We start from the raw sequence: 21,712 nt of genomic DNA, 5'->3' as shown, positions 1-21,712 counted from the left end.
AAATCCTCACCTGTCGCTGTGCTTTGCGGCCGTCTTGTACTGATGCTCAGCCTCCTTCTTCGCCTCCCTGACCACGTCAAGCCATGCCCGGAAAGTCTTCTTCTGAAGGAAATGTATACAAAGTCTTCTTTCTTCTTCCTCCAGGTCATGCATGTACTGTAGATGAGGGCATGAAGGAAAGTGACACAAAGAACTGGAGCCAATAAATAACACAAATGAGAGAAGCCGAGTAGAAACAAACAAAAGAAGAAGGTCACTAAAGGCATAGAGAGAAAAGTCTAACGTGGTCAAGATAATGCCTTCTACAATCTAGAATGAAAATAACAACAACAAAAAAAACTAGTGGAATTAGCCTTCTAATCAAACCACCTCAACACTATGATAGGAAATGAGTACAGAGCAAAAGCTGATACAATGATGTGACAGCTCTTCACAAAGATCATGGATATGTGTATTACAAAGAAACCTGGCTTGGAATTCAAAATTATTCACAGCTAAATAAGCATCTTTGATCCCATTTTTCATGAACTTTGTGAAGTATCCTTGTACATTATGTTTCACAGACTTATATATCATGTGAGACGAACTAACAGAGAACTGACTTGACATTTTCAGATTCATGTCAAAACAGTGACTTGGACTGACCATTGTCCTTGAAAGCAATCGTAATGGCCATGGATGTTTTGGCTTCCATCCGGTTCTCCTCCATGGCCCTGAGCTGCTGTGATGCACTGAGAGCCCCCATCCCTGTTTCCTCACCCAGAGCCAGCTCCAGAAGACTCTCCTCAGCAACATACGGGAACAAAACTCCTCGGCCTGGGCCATCTTCCTAGCCAGGCTCTCCTGGCTCCTGTGGAACCAGGCCAACAGGCATTTCTTCTGAAGGGCCAAACGGTGGTGTTCCTCTGCCACCTGGATGGTTTTTTAAATGAGAAAAAAACAAAACGATTCCTCAGATTCTAAGTCATTCATGGAAACATGTCAGCCTAGCAAACAGTGCTACAACCAACATATAGGAATTTACTGGAACGGACTGATCTCAAGATATATACAGCCTACTTCCAGAATGCTTTGCTTATTGATCGTGTAATGCACAGGTTACAGATTCACAGCATGTGTGGCCTTTTAGTGGTTACTGCTTGAAGACCACAGTGGCTGCCTACGGGCATGGAAGGTACAATCTTCCTAGCCATCCCTTCACTTCTGCGGACAGTGGAGTGGCTGGCTGGCACCATTCTCAGGCTGCTCTCCCAGAACCTGGACAGCTACTCTGTAATACATCTCTCTTTGTCATGTACTTATCCACTGTCCAAATTGAGGAAATGCCAATACTTTCAATTAGTTACAGAATGAACTGTCCCCAGCATTAAAATTTAGATATTATCGATAAACCACAAAAACCATTGATATTAACAGGATGAATAATTTAATTTCTTACTAAATTAAAAGGTGTAGAGTGTTTAATCAAAATAAACACACAACTCACTGTTTATAGGTCTTAAAAAGTGATTCTTGTATTCTTTGAAGGGAGGAGGGTCTGGGGAGAGGAGCCCTCTCTTTTAGTCCTTTGCAGACCACTGCTCATTTTTCTAAGCCTGCCTAGCCATCGAGAATGGGGTAGCTACAAGCCAGTCTCATGCTACTGGGCAAAATGACCACCCACGGAGGTCTGTGTGGTCCTGACAATCATAGCCTGAGAGCTGAAATGCAAGACAACATTTTATCTATTTTGCACTTCTTGATCAGTTAGTGGGATGCTCTGTTCTTTGCACTGGACACAATCACTAGGGACATACTAGAAACTCCAGTGGTGTTTGGTTTCATGTATCTCTGGGCCACAAGGGCGATTACTGGTCCGTGTAACGGAATGATACACCCCATCCTTTGCTATGTGTTTGCAGTGCTTTCCAGTGCAGTGGATGGAGACTCCTCTTCAGCGCCCTTGACCTTGGCCCTGTTATTTGTCTTGGCCAATGCAATGTCATGCACATGATGCAAGCAGAAGTCATATGAGCTTACATAACTTGGTCTGGCCCTTGTGCCCCTTGCCAGGTGAAAAGCATGCCTTGGGTAGCTGCTGGGGACAAAAGGAAAGACATGGGGAGAAACCTGAGCCTAAGGCACAACTGGGCCGCAGACATGTGTCAGAAATAAATGTGTTGTAAATTACTGCTATTTTTGGACTTTTTAAATACATAACTTCACAGCAGAAATCTGATCACTGTGATGCTGTTTTGTTCTCTTTCAAAAACTCTACTTGATGTCTCTCTTCATCTTATGCCTGAGTCTCTAATCCAAAAACTCACCCTAGTTTTTTGTAATGTTGAATTATAAAAATCTTTATCAGACCAAATATAAATTTTTATGTGAAACAAAGAAACATACACACTTATTTCTGGTTTTTAAATCACCTTTCTACGTGCCTGTTATTGAATAACATTCCATTTCTAATGGGTCAGGGGCGGGGGAAGGGGATGGATGGGGGAGTTAGTAGTACGATGCTGCACCTGGATATTTTGCTTGCTTTGCATTCTGAGTCTCTTCCAAGGTTCCAGACCTTTCTTAGTTAGCAACACCTTTTTATAATGTTCTTTGGCTATTGCCTCCAACTGCTGATTTCTTTTGATTCTCTGCTGCTTCTCTAGTTCTTTCTGGAAAAAAAAGAGAAAAATATCATAACCAAAAAACTAATGAAATTCATTTAAACAAAACAGTGTGTTAGAGCTTTGGAATTAAAAAAAAAAAAAAACTCCTGAGAAGCTCAGAAGTTGGTTATAAATGCTACAAGAATCATGGCTTTGCATGTTACTGGTTTGATCAGTATCACTCACCGAAATGATTTACTTCTCACCAAGATACTAAAAAGTAAATCTCATTAGGAGAGCAATCAGAGTTTTTTGTCATTATCCTTGAAAACCCAGCAGTGCAGCTCCTTCATTGGAATTATGAGGTAGAGATGTAGATATAACGAACCCTACATAGATTAAAAACACTCCACTAAAAGTCTGGTAGCCAGCACCACGGCGTAGGGCATAGGAGGCCTGTGGTGACAGTTCAAGTCCCGGGAGCTCCATTTCCCATTCAGCTTCCTGCCAATGTCCTGGAGAAGCAGTGTTCCCTGTCCCCAAGTGGTAGACCCAGAAGAAGCTCTTGGCTGCTGACTTCAGACTGGCCCAACTCTGGCTTTTGTGGCCATTTGGGGAGTTAAACAGTGAATGGAAGATCTCTTTGGGTCTCCTACTCTCTAATAAGTTGGCCTTTTCAATCAAAATAAATAAAATCGTTTTTTAAAAAAAAGTCTGCAGTGCTTTTTTTTTTCTTTCAAAGTGATGGACAATAAGTACAGAGATAAATAACAAGTATTTGTCACCTTGAAGCAGCCTTCCCTCCACTGAGGAGAAAGATGGACTCTGGTGATACCTGCTGTGCCTCAAGGGGACATGCACCCCTGAGGGGTAAGCCTGAGACAGATGTCTGAAACTTCATGGTGCATCCTGCAGATAGCATCATTTCTTTCACTTCTTTTTAAATGAACCTAGCTTACAATAAGGGTGACAGAAAAAAAAAATCTACCTAAAAATACTGACACCTACTAATAAAGGGACAAGAGCAAAGACTACAGACATCTTCCCAGTCATCACTTAGGCAGTATAAACACAGAGACACTTTAATTTGGGTTTCCTTTTCTCTGTTTCCCATAACTTCAAAATCCTTTTGTCTAATGCTGTGGGAAAAGTACCCGAAAAGAAAAACTTTCGGATTGGGTGAGTTAGAGGAACAAAATCTCTTCCCCACCAATGTGTTTCTCACTTAAGAGATTTATTTCCAACAAGAAGCTAGAGAGATAGCAAATTAATTGCTTTTTTAAGTTTATCAGAGGCTTGAAATGGAAGCCCAAGCATTTGCTTACCTGAGGCAGATGCTACCTGATGCCAGGTGAGCCAGTCAGGCAAACCAGCCACTTTGTTTTGCTGCTGGCAGGCAGCTGAGAGTGGACTAACATGAGCAGGGTGAAGTTCTTGGGAGGTCATGGTCATGGGGTGGCTCTCACCCTTCTGCAGGCTCTTCCTCTAGGAATGCCACCAGGTATTCACAGAGGAGCCCTGGGAGCCTGCCTTCTCTTAGCAGGAAGGGGTAAGGGGTGCTCTCACCTAGCGCTGCATCGGGGAACACTAACCACTCAGGACTCTATTTTTTTTATACTTAAAAATCTGAGTAGACAACAGTGTGTGAAATCACCTGGAGTTGCTGCATATGCGTACTGCATACCACTCCTGGCTCCTCCGAAGAGGTGTGAGGGGATGGTCTTTACAGAGTGAATTGGGATACAGGGCATACAAAAGAACTGATTGGTCAAAGTAGAACAGTGGTCTTACTTAGATTATTCCACTGGAAAGTCTAGATATAGGTTAGTTGGTGGTTTCTGATTGGTTAAAGGCAGTTTAAACTAAACTGTGTTTTGCATTGCTTCTACTGAAACGCAGGGTGAAACTCTTGAGAGATACAACTGCAACAGAGTACAAAAGACTGCAGTTTTATTGTCAATGTTTAAATAACTGACAGCAGCTTTTGGCAGTTTTTACCTTGTTACAATGCATAATTAATTTATGTAAACTCAAACTGCGTGTTTTCATTGCTTTTAAATGGGATATACACATAGCTACATACCCTGGAAGACAAAAATTTAGTAAATATGTTAACAAAAGAAAACAGAAAATTCCATTTAGTAAAATTGAGATCCTTGTGAAAGCTGCACGTTAGCACCCTGAACTTCACACACATGTCCAGACACATTTTTAAAAATTTATCTATCTATCTATCTATCTATCTATCTATCTATCTATCTATCTATCTATCTATCTATCTATCTATGAGGCAGTAAGATAGGGAGTTCCCGGGGTCTCAGGACAAGGCATCTCATGCCTGGATCCCACACGACAGCCACCATGTGCACAAGGTAAGCTGTCCCCGAACTGTCAGTTTGCCATTTGGTGCCAGGCTCCACCTGATGGCCACCTGGCCAGGACCTCTGGAGTTTTGTTTCTTTGAGTCGCTGCTTAGGTAGCTTCAGGTTGAACCCATTGTGCTTCTGGGATGTGAATCAATCCTAAAGATTCCCAATGACAGTAACTCCTCCTTTGGAAAACATGTAATCACTGAATAATGCTGACCACCAAACACCAGTCCATGCAAAAGCTATGTCTCGGGGCTTGTCCAGCAGAATCATACCCTGTTACCTGACATGATGATGGATCAGGAGAAGGGTCACATTAAGCAGGGCCATTACATTAACTAGCACTCAAGAACCATATCCAGGGGTAGATTCTGTGAGGGATGTGTGGGCCAAACCCTGTGGAAATTCTAGCCCCACTGGTTAGCTCAAGAGTTGGGGTAGTGATGGACTATGCTAGGTGTGACCAAGGAGCCTGCCATCAATCAGGTAAAGGAACCAACAACAGTCTGGACTGGTCAAGGCAGCAGCACCCAAATGTGCATCCTGACTAGGGTGTGGGGTGGACCAGGCTGCAACATTCACCAGCTCATATCAGACCAAATGAAAGGCCAGACTTTCCCGCAACCTGGCCTAAACCCAATGACATGCATGAGAACAGGGTTTGGGAGTGGATCAAGTGGAGGAACTTGGGAAACTCCTTTGGCGAGTCATAGCTCCCACTGGTGATCAAGTAGTCCAGACCTGGGGGTTGGACAAGCTGGGCTAAGTAGCTCCAACAGGGCCAGACTCCAACACCCTCTGGTGTCCTGGAGGACTGGGATAGATGTGGGATGGACTAGGCAAGGTCTCAACACCTACAGACTGAGCCATATGTGAGCTGTATATGGGTATGGATGAGCCATGGCTGGGCTGAAACATCCAACAGTAAGGACCAGTTTGGGTTGAAGGCCAGTCAGGAAAAGCCACTGTTCCTGCTAGGACAGGAGTTGAACTGAGTAGGGCTGGCTCATGGACCCACTGGTATGCACAAAATCTGGCATTGGGAGAGGTTCTGATGGAGGAGTTTGGGCAACTCCTCTGGCAGGACACAGTCCCTGCAGGTAAGCACAAGAAACATGATAGGAAACAGCCCAGAACAGGCCATGGAAAGTTACCCACTGGCATACATTTGGCATGGGTCGGGGAAAGACCAGGCTGAATCAGTTCACATCATATACTGGTGAATCCAAGCACCAGAACAGTGTGGGTCGAGCCAACACTCAACCAAGATGAGGTTGCCCGTACCGGATATGACTGCAGCACCCAACCAGCATGCGTGAGAACCAGAAAGGGAGGGGGCAGAGCTGGCAGAGGGAATAAGGGGTGGTTCCTTTGCTGGATAGCTACTCCCAGTGGGGAGCGTGAGCTGGGATGGGGGCAGACCAGACTAAGCAGGCAACACCTGTACAACACTTGTACACCTCATGCTGACTAGATCAGGGAAAAGCCAGACTGAGCTGATTATTCCTACTGGTACAAACAAAATTAGAGTGGGTGAGGGTTGTCTGGGCTTTGCCAAAGCATCAGCTGGCAGAAGCTGGCACTGGGGGCTAGTTCTGTCAAATCAAACCACAGAGCTACCTGGAGAGTGCATAATCCAGAGGTGGGAGAGGCCTGGGCGGGAAATAGTGGGCTCCTCCCTCTTGGGTTACCACTTCCATGGGAGGGCACGAAAACCAGGAGGGGCTGGGGTGGATGTGAGGTAGGACAGACTGTACAAGTCTGATGCACATAATGGCAACCACAGGAACCAGGATAGTGGTCAAGCCTAGTGGGGTTATTGTAGGCTGCAGCTCCCACTGGTTTATGCAAGGGCCAAGTATAGGCTGGGAAGAACCAGGCTGGACTGCAACACCCATTGGTTCCAGTGGAAGTTGGGGCTGAAAACAGAACCAACCCAGTGATTGCAACCACCAGCTGATTGGGGTGATGGACTGTACTGAGCCCTGTATTTGCTAGTACATACAAGAATCTGGTCTGGGAATACCTCAGACAATGCTTCTTTGGAGATCTCCCCAATTGAAATGATGGACTCAGAACCCTAACCAAGAAAAGACAGAAGACAGAACAGGTCAATCAACCATCTCAGCTATATGTTGGCAGCGAAATACTGGGCAAACAGAGACTGTATGATGGACTATGTCAATTAGTGGATTCTTCAAAGACCTGATCGTGCTTGGAGTGGCAAGATTGGCAGCGATTCATAACTGGTGAACTATCAAAACCACTTGAGCAAGAACCTCGGAGCATGCCCCACATCTGGGACCTAAGATAGGTGGGAAACTGGGTGGGCTTTCTCCCTTAATACCCCCCTTTAAACATGAAAGAAACAATATGGAAGCAATAGTCTTACCCACTTTCCTATAGCCCTTGAACCTTTTTACCCTAAATAACTAAGTAAAGATTAACAACAAAAAAATTTTTTTTAATCCTCACGATAAATAAAAAGGGAGTTCCCATCTGCTGATTAAATCCTCAGACATCCTCAACAACCAGTGCTGGCCTTATCAAAGCTGGGAGAGGGGCGCTCATTCTGGTTCTCCCCTATGGGTCACAGTAATCCAGCCAGAGCCATCTCCCAGAATACCCATTCATAGGAAGCTGAAATTAGGCACACATCTAGAACTTACAGTCTGTCACCATGGCTTGTGATTGTGGGCATCTGAACCAGTAAGACTCCCAGTGATCATACATAAAGACATAAGAGTTTATCCTCCAGCGGGGAGGGCTTCAGGGTCACAAACTGGGTTTAAGGTGTACACCTGCTTTAGCTGAAAAATGGAGTGCAGGAAAAATGGGTCCATCCCTAAAGCACAGACCCAAGTGTTTTTGAGTGTCCAATTCTAGGTTTCCAAAAACGGAAACTTAACAACTTAACTCCATATTGAACACTTCCCCTTAATCAACAGCCTACCACCGCACTTGTACAAGCTTCCAGCAACAACAGTGGATTACAGCTGGGTGAACTGTAGGAGACAGAGGCTCTCAGGGGAGCAGCACAAAGGAAAGATCCAGTAGGAGAGGGGAGACAAGAACAAAGTCACCAGAGGGAATCTAAATCTCTGGTGCCCATAGCAACAAGAAATGTCAACAGTGGCAGCCATGGCAACAACAAACTTCAACCGAAGTCCAATTCCTGACTAGACCAACACAAATCTCTACACTAAAGGCCTAGTTACCTCAGTTTCTATTGCTCTGAACACAATTAGCTTTTAATAACAGGAAAAAAAATACAAGTTATACCAAAATCCAAAAAATAACAGTGTGAAAAATAAAGCAGTCTTCACAAGACCCCCAATGTAACAGACATGTTGGAACTCTGAGAGAGGGACATTTAAACAACATGATAATAATGTTAGAAGTGCTAGTGGAAAAGGTAGATGCCATTCAAGGTCAGATAAATAATTTTAGCAGACACATGAGGACTTTGAGAAACATTAAAAAGCCCCAGATATCAAATGTACACAGTAACAGAAATGAGTATTTTCAACAGGCTTACTGCTAAACAAAACAACCAAGGGGTTAGGAAACTGAGATAGGGTAATGATAAGTGTCACAACTGAAAGGAAATGGAAAAAACAGCAAAAATCAGCACATGTGAGAGATGCAGGATAACATGGACAAAACAGGAATTCCAGAATGTAAAGACAAATAATGGACAGATAGGTTAGTGAAAGAAATAACAGAGAAACTTCCCCAAATTGGTGACAAAGCACAAAACCATATACCCAAGAAGCTTAATATCACCAAGCAAAATAAAGGAACCAACCAACAAGCCGAAAATAATCAATCATATTTGAAATACTGAAAATCAAAAACAAAACTTTGGGGGCTAGAATCATGGCACTGTGTATTAAGCTGCTACCTGTAACACTGGCATCCCATATGGGTGCCATTTTGAGAATCGGCTGCTGCACTTTGCAATCCAGCTTCCTGCTAATGCTCCTGGGAAAGCAGCAGATTACCCGAGTGTTTAGGCCTCTCCTACCCATGTGAGACCTGCAAGAAGCTCCCAGGTCATGTCCTGGTTTCAGCTTGGCCAAGTCCTGGCTGTTTTGGCCATGTAGGGTGGGAATTAGAGGATGGAAGGTTCTCTCTTCAGTAATCTGCCTTTCAAATATATAAATACATCTTTTAAATAAAACAGTCTTGAAGGCTGCTCAGGGGAAGTCCACATAACCTGCTGTTTTGGACTATCTGCTTCGTGCTCTCTGAAAATTCTTGTTGAACCCTAGTCCTCAAGTGGTTATATTTGGACCTGAGGCCACTAAGGAAGTAATGAATGTTTAAGAAGCCATACAGATAGTTCCCTGACTGGACAGGAGTAATGGCCAGAGTTCTTGTGCCCTCCACCCCACTACTTCTCTCTCCCTTTCTCTCTTGATGTACACACGCCAAAGAAAAGTCATATGAGAATATACTGAGAAGGAGGTTGTTTATAAATCAGGAAGAAAGGCTTCTAAAACCCAACCATGATGGCATGAATTTTGGATTTTCCAGGGTCCACAATTGTGAGAATATAAATTTTAGTTGTGTAAGTCATGTATCTACTCTAGGGTATTTTGCTAACATACCACAAGGAAAATAGGATTTCTACAGAGGAACAAAGATAAGAGTTACAGCAGATTTCCTGCAAGAAATGTTGAATGTAACATGGCAACAGAATAACATTTTTAAACCACCAAAGAAAAAAGTCAACTGAGTTCTCTGTTCAACGAAGGATAAAGGCATTTCGAATGACTTTTTTTTTTTTAAAGATTTATGTATTTTTTATTGCAAAGGCAGATATGCAGAGAGGAGGAGAGACAGAGAGGAAGATCTTCTCTCTGATGGTTCACTCCCCAAGCAGCCGCAACTGCTGGAACTGAGCCAATCCAAAGCCAGGAGCCAGAAGCCCTTCCGGGTCTCCCACACGGGTGCAGGGTCCCAAGGCTTTTTTGGGCCGTCCTGGACTACTTTTCCAGGCCACAAGCAGGGAGCTGGATAGGAAGTAGGGCCACTGGGATTAGAACTGACACATATGGGATCCTGGTGCATGCAAGATGAGGACTTTAACCACTATGCTATCGTGCTGGGCCCCCATATGACTTTTAAGATGCCATTTGGGATGCCAAGCTTTTAGCCACCTGGACCTGTCTCCCAGCCCAAGTTGTTGCAGTATTTGGGAAATGATGGGAGATCTCTGTCCACCTTTCAAATAAAATAAAATAAATATTTAAACTTTTAAATAAAGGTGAAAGGTAAAGAAAAACTGTCTTGGTCTTTATTTCAAAGTTAATTGCCTCAAGCAAATAAAAAATATAAGAATTCACTGCTTTATGACCCTAATCTTTAAGTAATGCTCAAGTGGGCCTGGCGTGATTGCTTAATTGGCTAATCCTCTCCTTGTAAGCACCAGGATCCAGGATGGGTGCCAGTTCAATTCCCAGCTGCTCCACTTCCCATCCAGCTCCCTGTTTGTAGCCTGGGAAAGCAGTGGAGGATGGCCCAGTGCCTTGGGATCCTGCACCCGTGTAGAAGACCTGGAGGTGGTTCCTGGCTCCCACCACTTTCTGATTAGTTCCAGCTGTTGTGGACATTTGGGGAGTGAACCAGCAGATAGAAGATCTTTCTGTCTTTCATTCCCTGTAAATTTACCTTTCTAATAAAAATAAATATTTTTTTAAAAGAGAAATGTTAAAGTCCCTCAGACAGAAAAGAAAATGATACAGGTTAAAGACATAGATCTACAGAAACAAATGAAGAGCATCAGAAATGAGAGAAGGGCAGAAGTTTGGAGAAGTCTGCATCCCATATCAGAATGCCTATTTGAATTCCAGGTCCAATACCTATCCAGCTTCTTGTGACGCCCAGGCTCAGAAGCACTGATGATGGCTTAAGGAGTTGGGTCTCTACCACCATAGCTGAGCCCTAGATTGAGTTCTGAGCACCTGTCTCAATCTGACCATCACTGGCTCCTGCAGACATCTGGGTAGTGAACCCATAGATGGGAGATCTACAGCTTGTCTGTCTCTGTTTCCCTTTCTGCCTATTTGCCTCCAATTAAAATATATTTTAGGGCAGGGAAGGAATTGGGGAGGGGATAAGGGAATATGGAACTGTATCATATAATGATAGCAATAATAATAAATGTGAAAAAAAGGATTAATTAATTTATTATTTGCAAGGCAGTCACTTGGAACAATGGACATCCCATATTGGAATGTATGCTTTCAAGTTCTGTCTCTGCTCTCAGTTCTGGCTTCTTGCTAAGGCCTGCCCTGGGAAGCAGTTGGCGATGGTTCAGGACTGTGGAGAGCTTCACAGAGCTCTTAGCTCCTCCGCCTGACCTATCCCTGACGATTGCAGGAATGTGGAAAGTAAACCAGCAGATGTGAACATGCGTGCTCTCTCTCTTCCTTTAACATAATGTAACACAACATAACATAAAAATAGAAACTTGGGACTGGCATTGAGGTACAGCTGGTAAAGTCTCTTCCTTTTACACTGGAATCCCATATGGGTACTAGGTTTGTATTCTGGCTGCTCCGTTTCCTATGTAGCTCCCTACTAATGGCCTGGGCAAAGCAGTGGAAGAGGGCCCAAATGTCTGGGCCCCTGCTCCCCATGTGGGAGTCCCAGATGAAGCTCCTGGTTCCCAGCTATGGCCAAGCCCAGTGCCGGTCATTGTGGCTATCTGGGACATCAAGCAGCAAATGGAAGCTCTCTCTCTCTCTCTCTCTGGTTCTCCATCTGTCTTACTCTGACTTTCAAAATAAACAAATAAATAAATAGACAACTCCAGGAAGAGATATTTCCCTAATAAATTCTGGCAAGCATTCAAGGATAAGTAATATCAACTTTCCTTCAGAAAATATAGAGTAGTACACTTTGCCAATTTGTTTTATGAAATTATCATTTCCTAATACCACAAAAAGACAAATATAGCATCAGAAAAGAAACTACAAATATCTTTTATGAGAACAAGTACAACATTCTAAATAAATGTTAGGAAATCATATCCAGTATTTTATATGATGGATGAACTGATAAGAAAATGCAGTATGTATATACAGAATGTCACATTATTCAGGCATAAAAAGGAAAGAAATTCTGTCATTTATAACAACCTGAACGGAGCCAGAGGATATTATGTTAAATAAAATAAGACACAGAAAGACAAATACTGCCTTCATATGTGAAAGCTAAGTTCATCTCAAACAAGTAGAGATTAGAACAGTGGTTAACAGATCCTGGGGAGGGAGCAAGGGAGGAAGGGATGAAGAGAGAATTGTAAACAAGGTACAGAGAGAGTGTTGGCTAGGAGAAGTAACTCCTAATTTTCTGAAGCACAGTGGAATAAAACAATGAACAACAATTAACTGAACATTTCAAATTAGCTAATAAAGAGGATTTTTTTTTTACTAAGATTTGTTTTTTTTAATTGGACAGGTAGATTTACACCTAGGAGGCTGCAATGGCCAGAGCTGAGCCAATCCAAAGCTTTTGGGTCTCCCATGTGGGTACAGGGTCCCAAGGCTTTGGCCCATTGTCTATTACTTTCCCAGGCCACAAGCAGGGAGCTGGAAGGGAAGTGGAGCAGTCAGGATATGAACCAACACCCATACGGGATGCTGGCACATGCAAGGCGAGGACTTTAGCACTTGGTCCCAATTTTGTAGTTATAACAAGTACACCATGGTAATGTAAAAACATTTGTGGAAGCAAATAGAATGAGAAACTCTCTGTGTTACCTTGTCATTTTTCTGTAAATTGACATTATTTCAAAACCAAAAACAAAAAAAACTCCTTTAAAAACCTGTTCTGTATATAAATGGAAATGCATTGAAGAATTCTAAATGACAAGTGAATATACTTATGACAGACTCTTAGCAAAACATGTGGCTTACACACATACCTATCTAACACAAATGATCAACATATTAAAAGAGAAAGACATTAAGGAAAGACCAGAAGTAGATATATTAATATATTAAGTATGATTCCAGAATTTTGCTCAGAGATTTCTTCCATCTTTTTGTTTTGGTTAATTTTTTATAATGAAGACATAAGAGAGAACATTTTTATACTGTAAAATTTGAAAATTGTCTCACTGCAAGGCAGCAAATTGTTAGTGATGTGTTACTCAGTGTAGTATTAAAAACCAGTTATATAGATAAATGCTACTACCTGACACAGCCCCTCTTCTGGAAGCTTGGAATACTGGGAGGATTACAGATTCCGAGAAGTTAGCTGAAACTAGACTACCTTGCTTTCTTGTGTTCTTTCTTTCTTTTTTAAAGGAAGAGTTTATTTATTTTATATATATATATATTTTATTTTTTTAAAGATTTATTTTTATTACTTTTTTATTGGAAAGGCAGATGTACAGAGAGGAGAGAAAGAGAGGAAGATCTTCCGTCCAATGATTCACTCCCCAAGTGAGCACAACGGCTGATGCTATGCCAATCCGAAGCCAGGAGCCTCTTCCGGGTCTCCCACGTGGATGCAGGGTCCCAAAGCTTTGGGCTGTCCTCGACTGCCTTCCCGGGCCACAGGCGGGGAGCTGGAAGGGAAGCGGGGCTGCTGGGATAGAACCGGCGCCCATATGGGATGCCGGGCGTGCAAGGTGAGGACCTTAACCACTTGCGCCACCACGCCGGGCCCTATTTTTTATATTTTTAAGTTTTTTTTTTTTTTAATGGAAAGGCAGATTTACCAAGAAGAGAGACAGAGAGAAAAATCTTCCATCCAATGGTTCACTCCCCACATGGCCACAATGGCTGGAAGTGAGCTGATCTGAAGCTAGGAGCCAGGAGTCTCTTCCGGGTCTCCCACACAGGTGCAGGGTCTCAAGGCTTTGGGCCATCCTCCACTGCTTTCTCAGGCCACAAGCAGGGAGTCGGACAGGAAGTAGAGCAGCCAGGATACGAACTAGGGCCAATATGGGATCCCAGTGGATGCAAGGCAAGGATTTAGCCACTAGGTTATATTACCAGGCCTAAACTAGCTTTGTTTCAACCAACATTACCAAACTTATTTTGCCACAGAAAGTAAATTTTCTCAATACAACTTAATTTTTCTCAGGAACCAGTAGGATTACACAGAACGTATGTATTTCTATTTTAGAAGCTCTTCACTGTAGTTTCTAGGGGAGAAAACTGGTATGTTTTTACAGATGTTTTAGGCTTACTTATGAATTATACATATGCCTGGGAGGCCAGCATTGAGGTGCACCAAGCTAAGCCTTTACCTGTAAAGCTGGCATTCCATAGGATGGGTGCTCTCTTCTCATCCTCATCTCTACTCATGTACCTGGGAAAGCAGCAGAAGACGGTCCAAGTCCATGGGCCTTTGCTGCCCACATAGAAGACTTGGATGGCAGTCCAGGCTCCCGTAGCCACGGGAGGAGAAAACTAGTGGATAGAAATGTGTGCTCTCTCTTGTTTTTCCTTTCTTTCCTACCCCACCTCTCTGTAACTTTTCCTCTCAGGTAACACATTTTTAAAACTAACTAATTATATATGACTGGATCTTTCACTCCATAGACAAGATGGACCATTCTGTGGGTACTTGTCAGCTTGTTTTCCCCCCAGGTAGCCCTGTCATCGCCCAGTGGACTCATGAACAAAGGGGGCATGGTGGCAGGGATGGAGGCAATGCATGGTCTTAGCAATGTGGACTTCAATTCACCAGAGCCAATGAGGGTGAAGGACTGCAGAGTGCCCACACTGCCTGCAGTAAGAGAACCACTGAGGCCCTAATGTGGGACTATTTCCTGGGGAGGGGAGCAGTCAGCGCTTGGTGGAAGGTCCCTTACACTGACCACTGCTATCACAGAGAGAGCAACAATTTGTTCTTACTTGAGCTATGGATTGGTTTTCCCTTCAAAAACAGATACCATCTGTATACTTAACAGTACCACCAACATGGCATTCCAATAGCTCATTTCATTGTGCCGGACCCCAAGTGCTCATTTCTGATAAAAGACCTCATTTGACAGCAAAGAAGTATGGCTATAGGCACATGCTTAGGGAATTTACTATATCACCACGTGCTCAACCATCCAGAAACAACTGGCTTGAGAGAGAATATTGGAATAACCTTAGGAAAATTCAGCTATCCCCCAGCTATACCTGCAGGACTGGGGGAAGGTTCCCCCAGAAGGCTTACACACTCGGAATCAGCATGTAACACACGCTGCAGTTTCTTCGACCGTCATGGTTCACTGGTCCAGAAACCCAAGGCTGGAAACAGGTGTGGCACATCATTATTACCTTTAGTGACCCACCAGCAAAACATTTGCTTCCTATTCCCATGACTTACACTCTGCTGATTCTGAATGCCAAGGAGAAATGGAGCTACTATTCTACGATGGAGGAACAGACAAGTATATCCTGCTTTCTTAGCATGTCTCTTAGAATTATAATGTCCTGTGATTAGGGTCAAAGGAAAAACTGCAACAATCCAATCCAGGCAGGCAGAAACACTAACGCCTAAGACCTTTTAGGAACCAAAGTCCGGTGCACCATGCCAGATAAAGAGATGCAAGCATCTGCCATTTTTTGCTGAGGATAAAGGGAATACAGGTTGGGTATTATACCAGTTAGGACCATCTGTCCAGTGACAGAAATGAGAACTCTTGAGACTGGCTTTATGGCATAATGGCTTAAGCTGCTGCCTGTGATGGTAGGGGGCAGCATTCCATATAAGAGCAAGGGTTCCAGTTCTGGCAGCTCTACTTCTGATCCAGCTTCCTGATAACACCTTTCAGAAAGCAGCAGCAAATGGCTCACGTGCTTGGGTCCGTGCCACCTCTGTGGGAGACCTGGCCCAGTCCTAGCCATTGCAGCCATTTGAGGATAGAAGCGGAGGATGCATCTCTCTCTCTCTCTCTGTATGCGTTTTTCCCTCTCTCTCTGTAACTCTGGCTTTCAAATAAATACATCATAAAAAAATTATAAATGAGGACTTTGATAATCACAAATATTTTCTTCCTATTTTGCTATGAATACGTTGTGTCCTTTTACTGATTTCCTCCCATGCAACATAAAACAAGATGCATTCCCTTTGTATTGTAGTGTTTAAGCACTGCTAATTTTACATCATAATATTTAATTTATGTGATTTCCAGAAGAGTGATCATCCCTGAAGGACTTTACCTCCTCTTGTGAGGAAAAGGTTAGCACATTTTCAGATGTACACAGGGTGGCTGTATGATTCTGGACAGGATTAGTCTTTATTTGCAGATTATACACTATTTAAAGAGATGTGAATGGGTGCCAAGTTCACAAGGGTGGATTTGTGATAGTTAATTTTGTGTCAACTTGGCAGACAACATGAGGGGCCAGAGGAAACACTATTTCTGGATATGTGTGTGTATGGTGAGCCTTGATGAGATTAGCCTTCAAGCTGGTAGACTGTATAGAGTAGACTGCCCTCCATAATGTTGTTGGATTTCAGCCAATCTTTGGAGGGCCTGATTAGACAGAAAGAAGGAAGGCATTGCTCCTGTTTGCCTACAGTTTTCCACTTAAGCTGACAAATGGGCATTCCCCTATCCTTGGTCCAGGATTTTTTTTAAATATAAGATTTACTCATTTTTATTGCAAAATCAAATATACAGAGAAGAGGAGACACAGAGAGGAAGATCTTCTGCCCACTGATTCACTCGCCAAGTAGCTGCAATGGCTGGAACTGAGCCGATCCAAAGCCAGGAGCTAGGAGCCTCTTCCAGGTCTCCCACACGGATGCAGGGTCCCAAGGTCCCAAGGGTCCCAAGGTGTGGGCCGTCCTCAACTCTGCTCTTCCAGGCCATAAGCAGGGATTTGGATGAGAAATGGAGCTGCTGGGATTAGAACCGGGGTACCCACAGGGGATCTCGGCAAGGACTTTAGCTGCTAGGCTGCCACGCTGGGCCCTAGAGTTTTCATCACTGATACCTCCTGGTCTGTAGCCTTCAGATTCAGGCCTATTTATATCTTTAGCTTTCCTGGGTCTCCAGATAGCAGATGGCCAGCCTTGGGACCCATTCTGCTTCTTTAGAGAATTAAAATTAACAAAGTTTTTAATTAAAATTCCCTTTCTGTGAAAATACTTCTAGTTTCTCCAAAATCCTCATGGATCTTGCTTTGTATGATCTGTTGGTCTCTCTTGTTCTATGTAGCATCTTTGGGTCTAGGTACTGCGTTTGACAGGTATAAGGTTTGCTAAATTTAGAATTTTACAATCTTGAAAGTAAGAATTGGGCCCAGTGTGGTGGCCTAGTGGCTAAGGGCCTAGCCTTGACGCACCAAGATCCCATATGGGCACCAGTTCTAATCCCGACAGCTCCGCTTCTCATCCAGCTCCCTGCTTGTGGCCTGGGAAAGCAGTCAAGGATGGCCCAAAGCCTTGGGACCCTGCACCCACCTGGGAGACACAGAAGAAGCTCCTTGCTCCTGGCTTTGGATTGGCACAGCACCGGCCTTTGCAGTAACTTGGGGAGTGAATCAGTGGATGGAAGATCTTCCTCTCTGTCTCTCCTCCTCTCTGTATATCTGACTTTCCAATAAAAATAAATAAATTGTAAGAAAAAAAGATCCTTGATCATTTCTTCCATTTATCCACTTATTGATACACTCATTTATCTTGCCTGCTGAGTGTCTGGTATATTGTAGGCACCCCAAGAGCCAGTTCAGCAACACCAGACTGTCACCTTTACCGTTTTTTTTTTTAAAGATTTATTTTTATTATTTTTTATTGGAAAGGCAGATATACAGAGAGGAGAGACAGAGAGGAAGATCTTCCGTCCGATGATTCACTCCCCAAATGAGCGCAACGGCTGATGCTATGCCAATCCGAAGCCAGGAGCCTCTTCCGGGTCTCCCACGCGGGTGCAGGGTCCCAAAGCTTTGGGCTGTCTTCAACTGCTTTCCCAGGCCACAGGCAGGGAGCTGGAAGGGAAGCGGGGCTGCTGGGATTAGAACCGGCGCCCATATGGGATCCCGGGCGTGCAAGGCGAGGACCTTAACCACTTGCGCCACTGCGCCAGGCCCATGTCACCTTTACTGTTACAGAGGGTACAGTTTATTTGGGAGACAGACATGAATAAACTAACCATAAAAAAAAGCTGCATAATTATAAACACCAATATTGTTCTGAAGGAAAGAAGTTTGAGGAAAGTCAGTTGCAAATGGGTCTAACATAATCTTGAGTAGGCAGGACAGAAAAGTCTAATGCGAAGAAAGTCTAATGTTTGAGGTAAGACTGGAAGATGAGCAGAGTCTAAATAAGATGGCGCAAAGGAGTGATGATGACTCTAGAGTGTTCCAGAGTCTCTGGGAAAGGCAGACAGCGCCACAACCTGAAAGCTGTTAAGAGGTAGGTGACTACTAACCATCTTCTTCAATTTCTCCTCTTCTCGCTTTTTCTTCACTCGAGCTTCTTTTTCTTCTGCCTCCCGTATCTGACGTTCCTCCTCTTGGGCCTTTAAGAGGGCCTAGGAAAGATCAGAATGAAAATGATTAGAATTCTCGATCTATGGGTTTAGGAGTTTTCGTGCTTAGGAGAGTCAAACATCTTCCAACATATTTTGCTGTTTCTGAAAGAAGTCTGTGCTTTGTGATAAAAGTAGAAAATGCAACCAACATGCGGTAGGTTGTGTGACGTGAAAGTCTCTCCAAAAGCATCGCTTTTAGGCTTGGGGAGATGAGTCAGCATGAAAATGATCATTCATCTTTCAGCATTAAATGATTACTTGTTAGTTTTTAATTCTACCTGTAAATACTAAATCCAAATTATAAATAGTATGAAGGAGAAAATTCATTTTCTGTCATTTCACCAAAAAGATTCACAAACTGTTAACTTGATTTTTTTTTCTATGTAGGTACAGAATTTACTTCAAAGAGTTAGGTCGAAATTAATTAGTTTGGACACCCACTTATCACAAGCTAATGTTAGTTCTGTGTAAACCTCCTGATTTGCTAGCTGTCAACAAATTTTACAACATATCCTCCCTGTTATGCTCATGGTGTTGACTCTTTCTCCTTTATTTTTCCTAATATTGCCACAGATTTCAGGTCAGTAGGCCAAAATCTATTTCCAAAGTTGGTCTAACTTGTTCTTCTGCAGGCTTAACCAAGCCAAGGCTTCATAAAAAAAAAAAAAAAAGACCTAGACAAGTTTCTTTGATTGCCTCAGATTGCATTTTGAATTTATTACCAATTTCTCCTCTTCTTGTTTTTTCTTCCTCTCTGCCAAGATTCGCCTACGTTCAGCTCGTAGAATTGCTCTCTCTTCCATGGCTAGAAAATAGTAGCAGAGTTGCAATATAAAAGAATATGAGGAATATTACATAAGAGATGTCTTCATTCCATAATAAAATTTTGTGTTATTGTTTGAATTTTCTGGTAAAGTTGAATGTTCACAATGTCAGAATACAAACAGATAACAATATTGAGAATTTGTAAACTTGGTACAGATGAAAATACCTAAAATCCCATCCTTATCAATGATGAATGATCTGTGGATTATCTATGTTTTGCTTACATCTTTATGAGAATAATGTTTATCATTCTAAACAAGATAATGGTACTGAGAATAGACTTTTAGTATGTGAAATCTCAGAACCAGAATTTCTGTTCAATTACACCTTAATGACTAAAGAAAACTTTTTATCTAACAAGTACTTGAGGACAGAATCATTCCTCAAATCTCATTCAAATGAATCAGCTAATTTTTCTTAAGTCACTGTACATATGTCTGTATATGTACAACAACAACAAACAAACTAAAGTTTGGGGTCATGATGAATTCATTTCAGTCTAGTTTTCAGGCCTGGCTATCCAGATGGGCAGGAAATGGAATTGTACCAGGCGTTTGAAGAACTGGCATCTGAATGAATTTGAGTGTCAGACTCCTGTTCTTGACAGTCTATTAAATATCGATCCAAAAGAGACAAATGTGCAAGATGGTCTGATAATGTGACTCTGTAAGCAGTTGGGCCTCTTGGAAGAAGGGCAGGGCTGGGAGGAGTATCAAGTTCTGCTCATCTCAGCTAGCCAATGGTTACGTCCAACTCCCTGTGCCGTGTTGGAGAGAGGAGAATTTAAGGCCAAGTTTTAAGAATTAATAAACAAAAAACTCAGCAGATGATTTCCTGTAACTATTAAGTGCCTGCTTTGCTGCAGCACAACAGTGCTGGTTCCAGAGATGGCAGCAGGGAGATTGTCTTTAAGAGGGTGGAAAGCGACTCAAGGATTAAAGGGAGAGAGCCCTAAGAAGCTGGGTCTGGTAATACGCTCTTTCATTAAAGCCTACTTGAAAAGCAGGCTGGGATTTCAAAATAGTTACTTGATGATCAAACAACAATTTAAAAAAAAAGCTGTTACATGAAACTAGGCACTTCTGATCATCCTTAGTGCTGGACAAAGATGGCATTAACTGTTGTCCTGGCAGGCAATTGAGGCAAAGATGGTACAGTTTTGTATTAATGGGAACAGGCTGTAGGCACAGTGTTATTCAACTGTGATCACTTTTTGTTCAGGCAATAACCATAAGTTAAAGAAATCAAAAGTTATGACTACCAATAGAATCGTCAGCATGCCAACCACGACATAAAAACATACATATGGTGAGTGACTAAGTGTATAGTAAAAGCTATCTGTAGATTCATTTGCTGGGTGAGGAGTGGTCTCAAACTATTGTTTAGTCTAAATAAAAGTTATTCTATGCTCATAAAAATGTTACCAAATTATAATAATCTGATCAGTGGATTTCATTACTAAAATTCTATCATTTATAACGAGTATAACTCATTATGAAACAATGTAACAACTCGATGTGGATTTCTGTAAATTCACAAATCTTCTAACAGGAACAAAGCACAGTGATCTTTATCAGCATTTTTTTAGCCTTGAAGGTTACTCAGAGTTTTCTCGTTTACATAATTGTGTCTTGTTTTTACAACTGAAAACTCAAAGTAAAGAAATATAGTGTACCTCCCAGCAATGTGTTTGTTGTTGTTACTGCTGTTGGCTGGAAAGGCCAGAAAGGTTGAGAAATGGGGCAGGGGCCACACAGTGAACCTTCCTCGTGCATTTCTACCTCCTAGGTATACCCATCTTAGATTTGAACCAGGAACTTCCAAATCTCAAAACCCAAGAGTTGGCGGGATTCAATCCAGTCATATTCTACTCTAGGCAGCAAGGCAACCACCACCAAGGCTACCATCAAGACAGCCCTGCCTTTCAGGATGGGATGAGGAGCCGTTGTCTTTTTCAGTTTCCTTCTGGGTCCAGGAAGAGAATCTGGGGAATCATTTCTTCTGCCTTTCATCACAGGGGAAGCAACAGAAGAACTGAAGGAAAGAAAAAAGCAAATACTTCAGACTAAGACCCATTTCCTTCAGAGTTCTTTCATATGAGTAACTTGAAACATTTCAAAACTTTGACTCTTGGGCCTGGAGCAAGGTCCAGCTGTTTCACTTCCAATCCAGCACCCTGCCCGTGGCCTAGGAAAGCAGTAGAGGATGGCCTAAAGCTTTGGAACCCTACACCCACGTGGGAGACCTGGAACTCCTGGCTCCTAGCTTCGGATCAGCTTAGTTCCAGCCATTGCGGCTACATGGGGAGTAAACTAGCGGACTGAAGATCTTTCTTTGTCTCTCCCTCGCCTTGTGTAGCTGCCTTTCCAATAAAAATAAAACAAATCTTAAAAAAAAAAAAAAGCCTTTAACTCTTCTTCTCTGGCATAAATGCA

General features: G+C 42.8%; 1 protein-coding gene across 2 annotated transcripts in view; it reads right to left on the bottom strand.

The window, feature by feature from the left end:
- Nucleotides 1–21,712, bottom strand: part of CCDC191 (coiled-coil domain containing 191) — an 89,767-nt gene that overhangs the window by 6,309 nt on the left and 61,746 nt on the right. For both annotated transcript variants that reach the window (XM_040980453.1, XM_040980454.1), the window contains 6 exons: nt 21,199–21,311; nt 19,175–19,257; nt 18,351–18,452; nt 2,508–2,651; nt 760–912; nt 11–156 (listed from right to left, as the gene is read on the bottom strand). In XM_040980453.1, coding sequence (XP_040836387.1) covers nt 11–156; nt 760–912; nt 2,508–2,651; nt 18,351–18,452; nt 19,175–19,257; nt 21,199–21,311 — 741 coding nt within the window. The remainder of the gene's footprint in view (nt 1–10; nt 157–759; nt 913–2,507; nt 2,652–18,350; nt 18,453–19,174; nt 19,258–21,198; nt 21,312–21,712) is intronic.

This window comes from Ochotona curzoniae, unplaced genomic scaffold (genome assembly GCF_017591425.1).
Source record: "Ochotona curzoniae isolate NIBS_2020 unplaced genomic scaffold, NIBS_Ocur_1.0 contig_3498, whole genome shotgun sequence".
Classification (NCBI taxonomy): Eukaryota; Metazoa; Chordata; class Mammalia; order Lagomorpha; family Ochotonidae; genus Ochotona; species Ochotona curzoniae.
This window is presented reverse-complemented; position numbering and strand designations above follow the sequence as displayed.